This window comes from Anomaloglossus baeobatrachus, chromosome 2 (assembly GCF_048569485.1).
Source record: "Anomaloglossus baeobatrachus isolate aAnoBae1 chromosome 2, aAnoBae1.hap1, whole genome shotgun sequence".
NCBI lineage: Eukaryota > Metazoa > Chordata > Amphibia > Anura > Aromobatidae > Anomaloglossus > Anomaloglossus baeobatrachus.
In genome coordinates, this window is record NC_134354.1 from 402,023,004 (window position 1) to 402,040,898 (window position 17,895).

The window sequence follows — 17,895 nt, forward strand, 5'->3', positions numbered from 1 at the left end:
CAGTTTTTTCATGTCTGAACAAAGGCAAACTTCTGTACTGCATTCCATATAGGCTTATGTTATCCCCTGACTCCCCCTGTACATCCCCAAAAAACTTTTTTAAATTCTCCTGTCATCTATGTAAATTCTCCTGCCATCTATGATGCCTCCTGCATCATCCAAATAGTTGGGTAAAATCTTGTGTCTGGGGAGAGACATTGCTATCCCGCGCATGTACACTTTTCTCCGCCCTATCGCCTGCAGCGCCTAAAACATAGTTGTGCATTTGTCGTCCACTTCACCAGGCGAAATCTAGCACCTGTAGAAAGACATTACGTGTTTGCATATTTTTAGGTGCTGCCCGTAGTAGGGCAGAGCGAAGTGCGCATGCATGAGCCGATGATGTCTCTACGCAGACGCAAGATTTTGCACAGCTATGTAGATGACATAGGAGGCATCATTCATGACAATCAAAGCATGAAGACAGCGATCAGCAGCGGAGAGGAGGGATAGACATAACCCCAGTGATGCACGTTGGACAGGACCATCTGTATTTACATAGAGAATTTAAAAAAGATTTTTGGGTGGTATACAGAGGGCATGAGTGCTGCTAGTTGTGGGGAACTACTGTTCATTAAGGAAACCATGAATGCCAACATGTACTGTGACAAACTGAAGCAGCGCATGATCCCCTCCCTTCATATTCCAACATGATAATAACCCCAAACACCTCCAAGATGACAACTGCCATGCTAAAGAAACTGGGGGTAAAGGCGCTAGACCGGCCAAACATGGTGCTGGGGCATCCTCAAATGGAAGGTGGAGGAGCACAAGGTGTCTAACATCCACCAGCTCCATGATATCATCATAGAGGAGTGGAAGTGGCTTCCAGTGGCTCCTGTTAACCTGTGAAGGGGAAATCAGGTGATAATATACATGGAATGTAGCTAAAGCACTGATGAAGGTGCTAGTCTTTGTTCAGACATGAAAAAAACTGGTGACAGGTTACCTTTAAAGTACCCACATTTTACTCTGATGGCAGCTTTACACATGCTTGGCATTCTCTCAAGCAGCTTCATTAGGAAGTCACCTGGAATGGCTTCAGATGAAAACATGCTTCGTCAGAAGTTCATCTTTGGAACTACCTGAACGTGGTATGTTTTGTAGATCCAGTGTTGGTACTCAGTTGCATACAGTGCTAAGTGTGAAGCCCCACAGGTGTTGTGTCGGTGCATTACCTTCAGGGACTCCACGTAGCTGGATCTGGTCACAGGTAGGAGATCTTCTTCTTGTCGTGACGCCACTCTCAGTATTGCGGCCAGTAGGGACCGCCACTGCAGGTTGAGGGTCGCCTGGGGCTGATGGTGTGTGCAGTTAGTTGGAATAGCCTCCTGAGAGTGAGGCAAGCCCCAGGGCCCGGTGTAGATGCGTAGTACTACAAGTCGCAGAATGACTCACACAGGCAGAACTGTCTTTCAAGGTTTTTACTCACTTCAGGTGGCAGGGTGAGTAACCCGGGCGTAGCTGGGATGAACCAGGCGGGAACCAGGTGTCCTTCAGGCTGACTTGTGAGGGTGACTACTAACTCGCCTTCCTTAGCCCTTGGTGGTTTGGGGTGACCCCGACTTTGAGTCCCTATGGGGGTCACCCAGGGAAGTTGCTGAAGCCTCACTCCCCTTCGTTTGCCGTGTGCTTGTTGCCTGGGCCAGATCACTCCAGCTTCTTGCCTCCTGTGAGCTATGGGCCCTAACTGTGGCTACGTGGCTGCGGCTTTTTGTGGTGTTGTGGCGTGGGCTTTGAGAGCCCCACACCGGCAGGTTTAGCAAAAGAAAGCTGGATCTATCTCCGCTTCGGGATCTGCCGCCCGGTTGGGCCTGGTACTCTCTAGCAGTCTCCTTACTTCCCACTCCGTGCTCTCTCTTTAGCTGAAGATGGATTTCGGGTAGCACTCCTAGTTGACCGTTCTCCCCCGTCAGTAGCCACTGCGCGGGCGCTGTTAGACAGCAACAGCCCCACAGGTCTGCTCCTCACTGAGCCCTATGGAGTTCTGCTCTAACTGACTCACTGCCCCTCCTCTCCTGTTCTTGCCTACGCCACCTAGCAACCAGATTCTCTTACCACACCCCTTGAGAGGAGATGGAGGCTTTTGGCCCCCTCCACTATTCCAGTGAAGGTCAAGGCTTTTCCCCCTCCTGGGATCCCCAGGGGTCCTCTCATGGGTACATGTGTGAGAGCTGATTACTATGCGCCTGTGTTCCACACCCCGGTCAGCCTTCTGGATTACCTGTATTGTACTGTCCCCAGCATGGGTGCAGTACTCAGTGGTGCCTGACCAGGTCAGGGGCGCCACATTCCCCCTTAGTTATCACCAGCACGTCCTCGGGCTGCAAGACAACATTTTAAAATGCATAAAACATTAAAACATGTAAAACATTTAAAAGCACCAGGTACCATACATCACCACCCTCCACCCACAAGTCCGTTAACCCACCCAAAACCCTTTCACGTTGGCCGCGACTTCAGCCACTTCTGGCAGGATGTAGAGGCGGCTTTCATGGGCTGGTGGTTTCAGGGTATACCTGGCTTGGTGGATCCGCGCCTTCAGCCTCTTCTGGCAGGATGTAGAGGCGGCCTCCACAGTTGGTGCTGACCAGGTACCCTCTTTGTGGTGGAGAGCCAGGCCCCATAAACAGGCATGCTCTCTGGTTGCAGGTAAGCCAAGGCCCTATATACGGACGGGCTCCCTGGTTGCAGACGAGCCAAGCCCCTAAACAGGCTGACTCTGGTGGTGGTGGTGCCCTCTGGTGTAACTATTTACACTGCGAGAGTTTGTGGCTATAGCCAGTTCATAGCCTTAAGGTTTATGGTTTTCTCACAATAGTTTTTGTGGGCACATGCTTAAACGTAAACGTTGCAAAACAAACTTTTCAAAACTTTAACTTTCTAACTGTTGACTTCTTACTTTACTTTACTCCTCCATTTCACCAGGGCTTGGGCCTGTAGGGCTGCGGCACCTGCTGCTTTCTTGCTCTTTGTCGTCGTCTGAGGTAGTTTCATCTGTAGGTTCCTTGTCTCTGCTTTCTCTATCTTCATCTGTTTCCTTTCCTGTATCTGTTTCTCTTTCCTGTAGCATGGGGTGGCTGTAAGGTTTGCTGGTACATAGTGCTACGTCAAGCGCGTACAGTCCTCTTTCGCCTTGATGCATGGTAAACTGTGCTGAATCCCCCATCTTTAGGTTTCTGCCAGGGTGTCCTCTAGGCAGATGAGCGCTCACATCTCTTCGGTTGACAAATATCCCTTCCTTCACACCAGGTGCTACAATGAATCCATATCCACTTCTCAAATTGAAATCCTCCACTACTCCTCTGCAAAGGGGTCCTCTGACCTGGGCTTTGGCTCTTCTCAGGAACCTTTTCTCCTGTAGGTCTCTGGCTGTGACTTCTCTCTGCTCTGGAGACTGTGGTGCAGAGGACAGCGTTGTTCTGTTGCGACGCCTGGTCTTGCGGGCTGGGTTCTGCTGGGCTGTTACCTCAATGCCTGCAGGGCCCCAGGTGAGGTTTCTGGGCTGGTCTTCATCAGCAGACGGTGTCAAGTCCTCCTCATCCCAACGGGAATAGGGTAACATCTCCGGCTCTGGGCATGGATCCACTGCTGGTGGCTCCTGAGTCAGCTCCTCAGCTTCCTGGCCTCCCCTCCCCCTTAGTTCTTCTGAGCACTCCTTTGGTGGCAGTGCTGGGGATGGACTTTCTTCAGCAGGCTCAGGCAGGGGACTCTTTGGCGTGGTTGCTGCAGGGGTTGCCGGAACCCTCTTGGGGGTGTGCGGAGGGAGCAGATACCGATCCACCATCTCTTGTGGGAACTGGGCCTCTAGGTCAGCCTTCAGCTTCCAGTATTCGGGGTCCTCTCCTATCAGGGACTTCCTAGCAGGGACCTCTTTGGACTGGGGAGCGGTGTCTGCTCTGGCCTTGCAGGCCGGGGTAAATGGTGATGCAATCTCTTTGCGGGCCGCGCCCTGTATGGCGGCGGCCTGGTCTTGGCGGGCCGCGCCCGGCATGGCGGCGGCCTGGTCTTGGCGGGCCGCGCCCTGTTTGGCGGCGGCCTGGTCTTGGCGGGCCGCGCCCGGCATGGCGGCGGCCTGGTCTTGGCGGGCCGCGCCCGGCATGGCGGCGGCCTGGTCTTGGCGGGCCGCGCCCTGTTTGGCGGCGGCCTGGTCTTGGCGGGCCGCGCCCTGTATGGCGGCGGCCTGGATCTGCGTCGCAGCTGCGATGGGATCTGTGCAGGCTGGGCTGGGCGTCGCTGCAGGGACCGGGTCTTGGTGGGCCGAGCAGGGCATCGCTGCGGCGGCCGGGGCTTGGCGGGCCGCGCCTGGCGTGGCTGCGGCCTGGTTCAGCACCTCACTTGCGGCGCGGACGAGCGTTGCTGCGGCGGTGGGGTCTCGGCGGGCCGGGCCTAGCAGGGCGGCGGCCTGGGTCAGCGTTACGCCTGCGGCGCGGATGAGGGTCGCGGTGGCAGCCGGTTCTTTGCGGGCCGGACTGGGCGTTGCTGCAGGGACCGGGTCTTGGTGGGCCGAGCAGGGCATCGCTGCGGCCGCTGGGGCTTGGAAGGCCGCACCTGGCGTGGCTGCGGCCTGCTTCAGCGTCGCCGCACCGGACGCCTCTTCGGGGACCGCGGGCGTGGCAGCAGGGGTCGGGGCACTTGCGCTGGCCGGGGCATCACTCGACTCACCCACCGGTGGCAGCATCGGGGTCTGCGTCATCGCCGTCCTGTCTGGCACTCGGCGCGCGGCTCTCCTTTCATAGGCCCGAACCGCCGCGGTCATCTCCAGCATTTCCATTCGTTCTTCCCGGATCTGCTCCACGACCCGGGTCTCCAGTCGGTCGCAGAACTGGGCCAGCTCCCGATACCACCAGGCAGCGGAGCCCGGTTCTGGATTTCTGCGGTCAGACGCCATTTCTTCTGCGCCCTCTTCTGCACGACTCTCCAGCTGTGGACTCGCCGTTGCCTCTGATAGCAAGCTGTTCAGTTTCTGCTCTGCCTCTTTCAGCAGCTCCTCTCCCAGCAGCAGGCTTGTGGCTTCCTTTCTGTCCCGACGTCTCTGTACGCTTCCACTCTCATAGCTGGCAAGGTCAGAACTCTGCAGGGGATCTCTGGGTAGCCACACCTCTTCGTGGGCGGTAACTTCTTCCAGCGCGGGCTGCTGTTGTTTTTCAGCGCGCTTTTCATGGTGGCAATATGGCGGCGCTTCCAATTTTCCAAGCGGACCGCCCAGGCACATGGTCACCTGTCTGAACAGGTCTAGTCCTTATCCTGTTCGTGACGCCAGATGTGAAGCCCCACAGGTGTTGTGTCGGTGCATTACCTTCAGGGACTCCACGTAGCTGGATCTGGTCACAGGTAGGAGATCTTCTTCTTGTCGTGACGCCACTCTCAGTATTGCGGCCAGTAGGGACCGCCACTGCAGGTTGAGGGTCGCCTGGGGCTGATGGTGTGTGCAGTTAGTTGGAATAGCCTCCTGAGAGTGAGGCAAGCCCCAGGGCCCGGTGTAGATGCGTAGTACTACAAGTTGCAGAATGACTCACACAGGCAGAACTGTCTTTCAAGGTTTTTACTCACTTCAGGTGGCAGGGTGAGTAACCCGGGCGTAGCTGGGATGAACCAGGCGGGAACCAGGTGTCCTTCAGGCTGACTTGTGAGGGTGACTACTAACTCGCCTTCCTTAGCCCTTGGTGGTTTGGGGTGACCCCGACTTTGAGTCCCTATGGGGGTCACCCAGGGAAGTTGCTGAAGCCTCACTCCCCTTCGTTTGCCGTGTGCTTGTTGCCTGGGCCAGATCACTCCAGCTTCTTGCCTCCTGTGAGCTATGGGCCCTAACTGTGGCTACGTGGCTGCGGCTTTTTGTGGTGTTGTGGCGTGGGCTTTGAGAGCCCCACACCGGCAGGTTTAGCAAAAGAAAGCTGGATCTATCTCCGCTTCGGGATCTGCCGCCCGGTTGGGCCTGGTACTCTCTAGCAGTCTCCTTACTTCCCACTCCGTGCTCTCTCTTTAGCTGAAGATGGATTTCGGGTAGCACTCCTAGTTGACCGTTCTCCCCCGTCAGTAGCCACTGCGCGGGCGCTGTTAGACAGCAACAGCCCCACAGGTCTGCTCCTCACTGAGCCCTATGGAGTTCTGCTCTAACTGACTCACTGCCCCTCCTCTCCTGTTCTTGCCTACGCCACCTAGCAACCAGATTCTCTTACCACACCCCTTGAGAGGAGATGGAGGCTTTTGGCCCCCTCCACTATTCCAGTGAAGGTCAAGGCTTTTCCCCCTCCTGGGATCCCCAGGGGTCCTCTCATGGGTACATGTGTGAGAGCTGATTACTATGCGCCTGTGTTCCACACCCCGGTCAGCCTTCTGGATTACCTGTATTGTACTGTCCCCAGCATGGGTGCAGTACTCAGTGGTGCCTGACCAGGTCAGGGGCGCCACACTAAGCACTATTTCACAACTATTTTAAGCAAGAATATGGCAAGAACTATTGAACTAAGAAATTGGAAATGATAGTACATTATTATTTTAAGAGAAGAAGATCCTTCAATCCAGATATTTTCTAGAATCTGGAAGGTATCCTGAAGTGCAGTCATGAAAATCTCTATAGTGAAATGGGCTCTTGTGAGGACCAAACCAGGTAAGGAAAACCAAGAGTTACCTCTGCTGTAGAGAATAAGTTCATCAGAGTTACCAACCTTATAAAAAAAACTGGCAGCACCTCAGACTACAGCCTTCATAAATGATGCACACAGATCAAGTAGCAGACCTTTCTCAACATTCACTGTCCAGAAGATTGCAAGAAACGGGCCTTTCTTTTCAAATTACAGCAAAGAAGCCACAACTGAGATGTACAAACAAAAGACTTGCATTGGCAAATCGATAAAAGGAGAGGACATTAGATATGTGGAAGTCTGTACTGTGGTCTGAAGAGTAAAATGTTGAGATTTTGGTACCAATGAACATGTCTTTGTGAGATGCAGAAATTTTGAGTGGATAGTTTCTACACAAGCCCACTGTAAAGAATGCTGTAAAGAATGGAGAAGAAGGTGTGATAGTGTGGTGATGCTTTACTGGCGACACTGTTAACGATTTATTCAAGGTACACTTATCCAACATGGCTACCACTACATTCTGCAATGATATGCAATCCCATCTGGTTTGCACTTAGTGGGACCATTATTTGTTTTGCAACATTACAATAATCCAAATCACCCCTCCAGGCTATTTAAAAGCTTTATGACCAAGACAGAAAGAAATGTAGTGTGACACCAGACTACATGGCCTCCACAATACCCCAACCTTAATCCACATGCATCTACAATGTGTAAATTCCAGTTTGAACAAAGCAAACCATTACATGAACAAGTGAGTCTAAACTCTCAACTAATACTGTAGCTTTGCAAGAAAACAAACAATTGTAACTTTACATTGTGGCTATAAATGATCTTTATATTATTCGCTATTTATGGTCTGGTTGTACCTTGTAGCGTTGCTGCCTGCCTATGAAGGTGAATTCACAAGTGCCTTGAGACCAGTGTTTACAAGAGAGAAGGAATCGTTTGTCCTGTCTTGTTCTGTATCTTCCAGTCTTGAAAGACAGAAGCCAAGTGTACAATGGTTTAGAGATGGTATGTATATTTTAAAATGACAGAAAAAAGTTACATAGTTACTTAGGTTGAAAAAAGACCTAGGTCCATCTAGTTCAACCTTCCTTCACCAGTTCTACATTTGTCACTAAGTCATTTATAACCAACAATGTTGTATGTACTGAGGAAATCATCCAGCCCTTTTTTAAAAGCTGTTATAGTATCTGCCATTACTACCTCTTGTGGTAGGGCATTCTACAGTCTGACTGCTCTAACTGTAAAGAACCCTTTCCTATTTAGCTGTCAGAATCGCTTTTCTTCCACTCGCAGTGAGTGCCCCCTGGTCCTTAGTATTGTCTTTGGAAGGAATAAGTCATGTGCCAGTCATTTATATTGACCACACATGTATTTATACATATAAATGAGATCTCCTCTGAGACGTCTTTTTTCTAAGCTAAACATATCTAACTTTTTCAACCTGTCATCATATGGGAGGCCTTCCATTCCTTGTAATAGTCTAGTTAACTGCCTTTGAACTGAATCTAACTTCTGAATGTCTTTTTTTAAAATGTGGAGCCCAAAACTGGATCCCATATTCCAGATGTAGCCTTACAAGTGATTTATAGAGGGGTAACAATACGTTGAGATCACTGGATCTGATCTCTTTTTATACACCCTAGAATCTTGTTTGCTTTAGCAGCTGCTGCCTGACATTTAGTACTGCTGCTCAGCTTATTTGTAATAAGATTACCCAAGTCCTTCTCCTGTTCTGTAGTCCCGAGTTTACTTCATTTAATGTATACGCAGTTATAGGATTACTCCGTCCTAGGTGCATTACTTTACATTTATCAACATTAAATCTCATTTGCCAAGTATCTGATCATTCTGACATCTTATCCAGATAGTACAATATTACAAAACTATCAAGGTCAGTTTTTAATATCCTACATAGTTTGGTGTCATCAGCAAAGACTGACACTTTACTATCAATCTCATGCCCAAGGACATTAATAAAGAGATGAGAAGCATCGGTTGTAGCACAGATCCCTGTGGTACCCCACTGCTAACTATAGCCCATTTAGAGACCATACCATTTATGACTACTCTTTGTTTCCTATCTTGTAGCCAATTCCTTACCCATCTGCATATAGTTTCCCCTAGTCCTTGCTTCTGGAGCTTCAGTATAAGGCTATTTATGTGGTACAGTATCAAATACCTTTGCAAAGCCCAAATAAATCACATCAGCTGCATTACCAATATCCAGATTTGCACTTACCTTCTCATAGAACCCCAACAGGTTGGTAAGACACGACTTATCTTTCATGAATCCATGCTGTCTGTCAGTTATTATGGTATTTTCTGCAATATATTTTTGCATGTCATCCCTTAAAATGCCCTCAAAAACTTTGCACACTACTGATGTCAGGCTTACTGGTTGGTAGTTGTCTGGATCCACCCTCTTACCTTTCTTAAATATCGGTACCACATCAGCACTCCTCCAATTCTGAGGCACCAACCCTGTAACAAGCAAGTCTAAGAAGATGAGATACAGCAGTCTGTCAATTTTAGAGCTCAATTCCCTCAATATTCGTGGATGAATGCCATCTGGCCCTGTGTATTTGTCAATGTTTAATTTACTCAGACGCAGGCATACTTCTTCCTGTGTTAAATAAATTATATCAGGTGGTGAACTTTGATTTTTGACTTGTTGAATGATCCCTGGAACAGTCAGTTTTTTGGTGAACACTTTTGAGAAGTGCTTGTTTAATATCTCAGTCTTTTCTTTCTAATTAACTTGTTATTATATTTTAAGGGGCCGATACTATAATTTATTTAGGATAAAATCTGCATTTATAGTATATGACAAAAGTGAGTGCACTCATTACATTTTTGTAAATATTTCATTATATCTTTTCATGGGACAACACTGAATATGCGACACTTTGATACAATGTAAAGTAGTCAGTGTACAGATTGTATAACAGGGTAAATTTGGTGTGCACTCTAAATATCTCAACACACAGTCGTTAATATCTAAACTGCTGGCAACAAAAGTGAGTACACCGTGAAGTGAACATGGCCAAATTGTGGCAAAAATTTCAATATTTTATCCAGCCACCATTATTTTCAAGCTCTGCCTTAACTCTCTTGGTCATGGAGTTCACTAGAGTTGCACAGGAGCCACTAGAATCCTCATCCATGCCTCCATAACAACATCATGGAGCTGGTAGATGTTAGAGACCTTGCACTTGGGCATGGAGTTCACTAGATTCATGGAGTTGCTCTACATAACAATGGCCTAGGTTATTAGAAGGTTGCCAACACCCTGAAACTGAGCTGCAGCATGGTGGCCACTGCCATATAGCAATTTATCAAGACAAGATCCACTCAGAATAGCCCTTGCCATGGTCAAAGAAAGAAGTTGAGTGCATGTATTCAGCGTCAAATCCAGAAATTGTCTTTTCAAAATAGACATATGAAAGCTGCCAGCATTGTTACAAAGGTTAAAGGGGTGGGAGGGTCCGCCTGTAATTGTTCAAGACATACGCCGCACACAGCATCATATTTGTCTGCATGGCTGTCATCCTGGGAAAAAAGCCTCTTCTAAAGATGATGTACAAGAAGGCCTGGAAACAGTTTGCTGAAGACAAGCAGGTTAAGCACAAGGATTACTGTAAACATGTCCTCTGTTCTGATGAGACCAAAATAAGCTTATTTAGTTCAGATGGTGTCAAGCCTGTGTGGTGGCAACCAGGTGAGGAGTACAAAGACAAGTATATCTTGCCTACAGTCAAGCATGGTGGTGGGAGTGTCATGGTTTGGGGCTGCATGACTGCTGCCGGTTGTGGGGAGCTACAGTTTATTAACACTAGAACTACTGGACTCGTGACACCTATATAGAAATACATGGTGCAAAGTAGTCAAAATGACTACCTCAGTAGTTCTAGTGTTAAGGGAACCATGAATGTCAACATGAACTGTGACACACTGAAGAGCATGATTCCCTCCCTTCAGATATTGGTCAGCAGGGCAGTATTCCAACATGATAATAACCCCAAACACACCTACAAGACGACAACTGCCTTGCTAAAGAAACTTATGGTAAAGGTGCTGGACTGGCCAAGCATGTCTCCAGACCTAAGCCCTATTGAGCATCTGTGGGGCATCCTCAAATGGAAGGTGGAGGAGCGCAAGGTCTCTAACATCCACCAGCTCTGTCATATCATCATGGAGGAATAGAAGTGGATTCCAGTGGCAACCTCTGCTGCTCTAGTTTGTTCCATTCCCAATAATGGTGGCCACACAAAAAACTGACAACTAGCTGTAGTACCCGGTCATTGCCCGGGATAGTAATTGTCTCTCTCCCCGTCTCTGTCTGTGGGTCGCTGTCTGTCTGTGTCTCCGTCTGTCTCTTTCCTTGTCTGTCTGTGTCTATGTCTCTGTCTGTCTGTTTCTATCTCTCTGTCTGTATTTGTATCAGTTTATCTGTCTCCATCTCTGTGTCTGTCTCTCTCTACCTCTGTGTCTGTCTCTGTGTCTGTCTGTCTCTCTCTTTCCCCATCTGTCTCTTTCCGGTCTGTCTCTTTCCCGGTCTGTCTCTTTCCCGGTCTGTCTCTTTCCCGGTCTGTCTCTTTCCCGGTCTGTCTCTTTCCCGGTCTGTCTCTTTCCCGGTCTGTCTCTTTCCCGGTCTGTCTCTTTCCCGGTCTGTCTCTTTCCCGGTCTGTCTCTTTCCCGGTCTGTCTCTTTGCCTGCCTGTCTCTTTGCCTGCCTGTCTCTTTGCCTGCCTGTCTCTTTCCAGGGTTGTCTCTTTGCCCGTCTGTCTCTCTGTCTGTCTCTATCTCTCTGTCTCTTTCCCAGTCTGTCTCTTTCTGTCTCTCTCTATCCCTCTCTTTCTGTCTCTCTCTAGCCATCTCCCCACCGACATCTTATTACCTCACACATAAGCTTCTTATACTAAGTTTATTTTGTTCCTATAGCAACCACTGACGGATGCAATTAATAGCCTGTAGCTCCCACCTCCATTCAGTTTAATGGAGGCAGGATTTTGAGAGTAACTGTAAAGCGTGGGGTTAAATTTTCTCATCAAAACATAGTCTGACGTTCCCTGAGTCACATGGGGTGTCTGTGCAAAATTTCGTGATTTAAATGCGACGGTGCGGAATCCTTAGCGGACATACATACACACATACATACACTCAGCTTTATATATTAGATTTGGCCATTTTCACTTAAGGGCCATTTACACGCTGCGACATCACTAACGATATATCGTCAGGGTTACGGTGTTTGTGCACACATCTGGCGTCGTTAGCGACATCACAGCGTGTGACACCAAGGAGCGACCTTAAACGATTGCAAAAGAGTTAAAAATCGTTGGTCTGTAACACGTCGTTCATTTACCAAAAATCGTTGTCTGGTCAGTAGTGAGGTTGTTCGTCGTTCCTGTGGCACCACACATCGCTACGTGTGACACCTCAGGAACGACGAACATCTCCTTACCTGTCGTCCACCGGCAATGAGGAAGTAAGGAGGTGGGCGGCATGTTCCGGCCACTCATCTCCTCCCCTCCTCTTCTATTGGGCGGCCACTTAGTGACGCCGCAGTGACGTCGCTATGATGCCGAACGCACCTCCTCCTTGAAGGAGGGATTGTTCGGCGGTCACAGCGATGTCGCTGACAAGGTATGTGTGTGTGACGCTGCCGTAACGATAATGTTCGCTACGGCAGTGATCACCAAATGTCGCACGAACGACGGGGGCGGGTGCTATCGCACACGACATTGCTAGCTATCGCTGGCGATGTCGCAGCGTGTAAAGCCCCCTTTAGAGGTGTACTAAGTTTTCTTGACATCGGTTTTGACATTAACCCCTCCATACACCCACCCCCCAGCCTGGTTTTCAACTTCTTGACCAAAACATTTTTTTTCACTTCTAACCAGTGTCAATTTATAAAGTAATAACTCTGGAACACTTCAACCAATCGCAGTGATTCTAAGTCTGTTCTTCATGACATATTGTACTTCATGAAAGTGGTAAATTTGTGAAAATATTGCAATTTTCAAACTTTTAACTTTTATGCCCTTAAACCAGAAAGTTATTTCACACAAAATACTTAATAAATAACATTTCCTACATGTCTACTATACATCAGCACATATTTTGAAACATATTTTTGGTTAGAACGGTTAAAAGCTTATCAGCAGTTTCTTATTTTTCCAACATTTACATATATGACAGATAATAGCCCAAAATGACACCATTCTAAAAACTGCACCTCTCACACTGTTCATAGCCACATCCAAGAGGTTTATTAACCCTTCAAGTGCTTCACAGGAAGGGTTATATGGAAGGAACAAATAAAAGGAATGTGGAATGTGGAAGGAACAAATGAAAATTTAAATTTTTATGACAAAAATGTTAATTTAGCCCAAAATTTTATATTATCACAAGGGTAACAGAAGAAACTGCACCATTCAATTTGCTATGAAATTTCTCCTGAGTACGCCGATACCCCATATATGATGGATGACTACTGTTTGGGCGCACAACAGGGATCAGAAGCATAGGAGCACCATTCGACGTTTGGCAGGAATCGTTAGCAGACGCCATGTTGCGTTTGGAAAACCCCTGATGTTCCGAAACAGTAGAAATCCCCCACATGTGACCTTATTTGGAAACTATATCCCTCAAGGACTTTATCTATATGCATGGTAAGAATCTTGAACCCCAGGTACTTCACAGTATTTTATAACGTTGAGCAATGAAAATGAAAAAATACATTTTTCCCACAAACATGTTGCTTTTGCCCAAAATTTTAAATTTTCACAAGAGAAAATGCACCATATAATTTGCTGTGCAATTTTTCCTGAGTACGCCAATACCCCATTTGAGGTGCAAAACTACTGTTTAGATGCACAGCAGGGCTTGGAAGGAAATGAGCGCCATTTGACTTTAAAATGCAAAATTGGCTGGAATAATTTGTCAATGCCATGTCACATTTGGAGAGCCCCTAATGTGCCTAAACAGTGGAAACACCCCATATTTGACCCCATTTTGGAAACTAGACCCCTCAAGGAATTTATATAGATGTTTATTGAGCACCTTGATCACAGAATGTTGTAACGCTGAGCTGTAAAAATGAAAAAATACATTTTTCCCACAATCATGTTGGTTTTGCCCAAAATGTTTACATTTTCACAAGGGTAACAAGAGAAAATACACCATAGAATTTCATGTGCAATTTATTTCTAGTACACAGATACCCCATATGCCATGGAAAACTACTGCTTGGGCAAACAGCAGGACTCAGAAAGGAAAAAGCAGTATATTAGAGTTCAGATTTAGTTGGAATGATTTGCGGGTGCCATATCGCATTGGCAGAGCCCTTGACATGTCACAAAAGCAGAACATCCACAAGTGACCCCATTTTATAAACTACATCCCTAAATGAACTCATCTAGAGGTGCAGTGAGCATATTGACACTACAAGTATGTCACTAACCATTGGGCGGTGAAGAAAGAATAATTTAATTTTTTTCACTAAAATGTTCTTTTAGTCCCAGATTTTTAATTTGTATAAGGACTAATAAAAAAAATTGGACCACATAGTTTGTTGATTCTTTTTTCCAGAGTGTGCCAATACCCTCCATGTAATCAGAAACTACTTTTAAAGTACAGTGCAAGGCTAAGAAGGGAAGAAGCACCCTATTGGACTTCGGATTTTGCTGTAATGGTTTGTGGGTGCCATGTCACATTAGTTAAGTCCCGAGGTGCCAAAACGGCAGAAATCTCCCACAAGTCAATAATTTTATAAACTACACCCTCAATTAATTAATCTAGGGGTGCAGTAAGCATACTAACACAACAGACATGTCACAAAATTGTATACTATTAGGTAGTGAAGAAAAAATAATTACATTTTTACTGCTAAAATGTTGTATTAACTACAGATTTTTATGGTGCGACAGGGGGATACCTTATTTGGGTATTAAGCTGACACCATCGCAGATGTTAATTAAAGAAAATTTGGAACCTCTGATCCAAAATTTAGAAAAGGAATTGGGAAGGTATGAAAAAATATCATTGTCCTGGATGGCCAGGATACAGTCCTTTAAAATGGTTTTCTTACCCAAAATATTGTATGTGCTCAGATGCCTTCCCATCAAAATTTCTCACAAAACCCTGATGAAACTTCAATCGTTGACTAAAAAATTTGTCTGGGGTAATAAAAGGGCTAGGGTCGCAGGTAAAGTGTTATACCCCCCATATGACTTAGGGGGATTGGGCACCCCAAACATAACGGCATATTATAAAGCCTTACTAATTGAATCACTAAAGGAATGGTGGCGTCCAGGTAATTCACATAGATGGGCTCAGATTGAAAATTTCCTGTCCCGCCAGGGCTCGGTCAGAAGAATGATGGAAGCAGAAAATTTGAGCCGTTCACGGTTCTCCCCGTGTGTTCCCACCATGTCAGCCTCCCTGGAGGTCTGGCGAAATGACTTGATTCATAAGATTCAGATTCCTCTTTCAGAGATTTCCCTCAAGTCGTTGGAATCTCAAATCCCCTTTTTGAATCTGGCCAGGTGGGAGGGATCGGGCATTACAGTGCTGGCGGATCTATACTCTGATTTGGGTGTTAACCCCTTTAATGAAATAGTACGGGAACACCCCTCTTTAAAGGGCTGTTTCTATCAACACATCCAAATTAGTCATTTTCTGGCCTCTAAATTTCCTCCAAAGTCAAAGCCTCTGTTACCTACAACAAAAGCTTTGGTATTTAAAAAGATAATTAAATCCAAAGGTATCTCCTCGACATACAAATGGCTCAATAACCCCCCCGAAGAGCAAAAATCTCCTTATATGAATAAATGGGACGTGGAGTTGAGTGTCTCTACCTCACCTTCAAACTGGCACTCGGCATCAGCAAATATCCAAAAATATTCCAAGTGTATAAATCATCTGGAGCAACTGAAAAAAGTACACCTGCGATGGTATCGGTCCCCAGCCAACTTAGCACAGTTCCTCCCAAATTATTCGCCACATTGTTGGAAGGGCTGCCTCCAAAGGGGTACTCTTGGTCACTGCTGGTGGGCTTGTCCCAAGGTTTTCTCGTTCTGGTTGGAGGTGTTTGGCCTGATGGGTGAGCTGACAGGCAATCGTATTAATCCGAATCCGGCTCTGGCAGTGCTAAACATGGGTATAGAGGAGTTCTCTTGGGAATCCAGGGGTTTATTAGTTCACATTCTAGTAGCTGCCAGATATTGCATACGTTTGCACTGGAAATCCCCAAAGACGCCTACATTAGTTGAACTATATAACCGAATTAATCTCCAATGCCAATACGAGTTCTGTCTGGCTCACTCCATCCGCGCCAAAAACAAAATACTTCACATTTGGGACACGTGGCTAAACTCTGTATATGCATCCCCTGTCAGGCATCTGTCTCCAGGGCAAACTGTTGATAATTAAAAACGGGTCAAATAGGGTCAAAGTGTGTGTTACGCTGGGAGTTCACCCATACCACATGTCAATAGTCAAGGTGTTTAAATCTCTGTTGTTGTTACTGCTCGGGCTACCCCGAAACGCCATCCAATACCCTCCCCCCCCCTCCCCCTCCCTGGTTGCTTCCTTGCAACCATCCATGGTTCTCCCCATCTCCCCCACCTCTCTCTCCCCTCCCTTTTCTTATCTTCCTTTCTTACTCTCTGGTTCTGGTTGTTTGGATCCCTCATTTTGAGGATTGAAGAGTAAATTGGTAGGTTGACTCTATACGTATTGGGTATTGATTAACCTAAAAAAGTTGCAACTTGCATCAGACATGATTGGTGGTGGTGTGACAGGAAATGTGAATCATAATCAAAGGTGTTACTACCACATGTTACAGCGTTGTTTTCTTTGTGCATTATTGCCAATGATACCTGAATTTCTCCTTTTTTTTGTAATGTAACTTCCTACAATAAAAATTGATTGGATTAAAAAAAAAAAAAACTACAGATTTTTAATATTCACCAGAGGAATAAGTAAAAAGGGTCCCATAATGTGTTACACAGTTTCCCCTGAATGCAGCAATGCGCCACATGTGACTGTACAGTACTGTTTGGCCACTTGGCAGGGCTCGGAACAGAAGTAGCACAATTTTATTTTTGGAGCACAGGTTTCCTAAAATAGTTTGCGGACTCCATTTGCAGATGTCCTGAGTGCCAGAACAGCAGATACCCCAAGTGATCACATTTTGAAAATTACACCCCTCAGAGAATTTATCTATAGGTGAAGTGATGATTTATTCTTTGGAGAAATGTTTTGTTTTGGCCAGTACATTATAGTGCCCATACATTGTGCCAAGCTAGTGCTTCTGAAGACACACACTCTGTAAATTAAACGGGCTCTCTTCACTACAATCATTCAAAAAATGTGGACGTTAACTGTGGTTTAGGCACACTGTGAGGCACAGAAGGGAGGAGGGTATTTCAATTTAGGAGTGCAGATTTTGCTGGTTTCCATTTGGGGGGGAGCCATTGCGCTTTTCCAGAGCCTTTGTGCTACCAGTAACCTAGAAGCTCCCTATATATCCATTAACAGATGATGGACCTAAGTAGGGAAATTGTTTGGGTTTTTTGTCGGTTGAGTTAAATGCTGTTTGACAGTAATTTGGAGTACTGAACATTTTAGATTGGTTCATATTTATTCTGTGCTCTATGCTGAGCACCTACAATCTACATTTCTGAAATACATGATTCAGTTGAAACCTACGATGGATCCATTCTTTGTAATGAGGCTGCAGAGTTACTCCAAACTTCACCTGGTCTCTGGTCGGTGGTGTCCATCTTTTCAAAGGTGCACAAAACTGTTATTGACCGCACATTTGTGCTTTTCTAAAACAGTACGTAAAAAGATGAACACAAGCCAGACAGGAGTTCAAAGTGACTTCAGACTAATTACAGTGAATACTTTGTTGGGTATTTTGTCTGAATTACATTTTTCAAAGATTTACACATAATTCCCAGTGTAAGAGCTCAGCGTAGATCGCAGGATAAATGAAAGATGAGCCGTACTTCAATCTTTGGAAGGCCGAATGAACAAATCAACAGCAGTATAAGAAATTACTTTATTCTTATTTTTTACACCATTTACCTAGTGGTATAAGTGATAGGGCAACTTTGTTCTTCAGGTCAGTACGATTATAGCAATACCAGATTTATATACAGTTTTTTTAGGTTTGGCTACTGCTAAAAGTGATAAAACAGCTTTATTATTTTGCTCAGTACAATTACAGCAATATCATATTTTTTTATTTT

The 17,895-nt window shown here is 46.3% G+C and overlaps 1 protein-coding gene across 1 annotated transcript in view; it reads left to right on the top strand.

Annotated features, from left to right (window-relative positions):
- The window catches only part of MYOM3 (myomesin 3), a 284,293-nt gene that overhangs the window by 110,570 nt on the left and 155,828 nt on the right, over positions 1 to 17,895 (top strand). Inside the window, exon 10 of the mRNA XM_075336099.1 lies at positions 7,500 to 7,640. Within this exon, the coding sequence (XP_075192214.1) occupies positions 7,500 to 7,640 (141 nt within the window). The remainder of the gene's footprint in view (positions 1 to 7,499; positions 7,641 to 17,895) is intronic.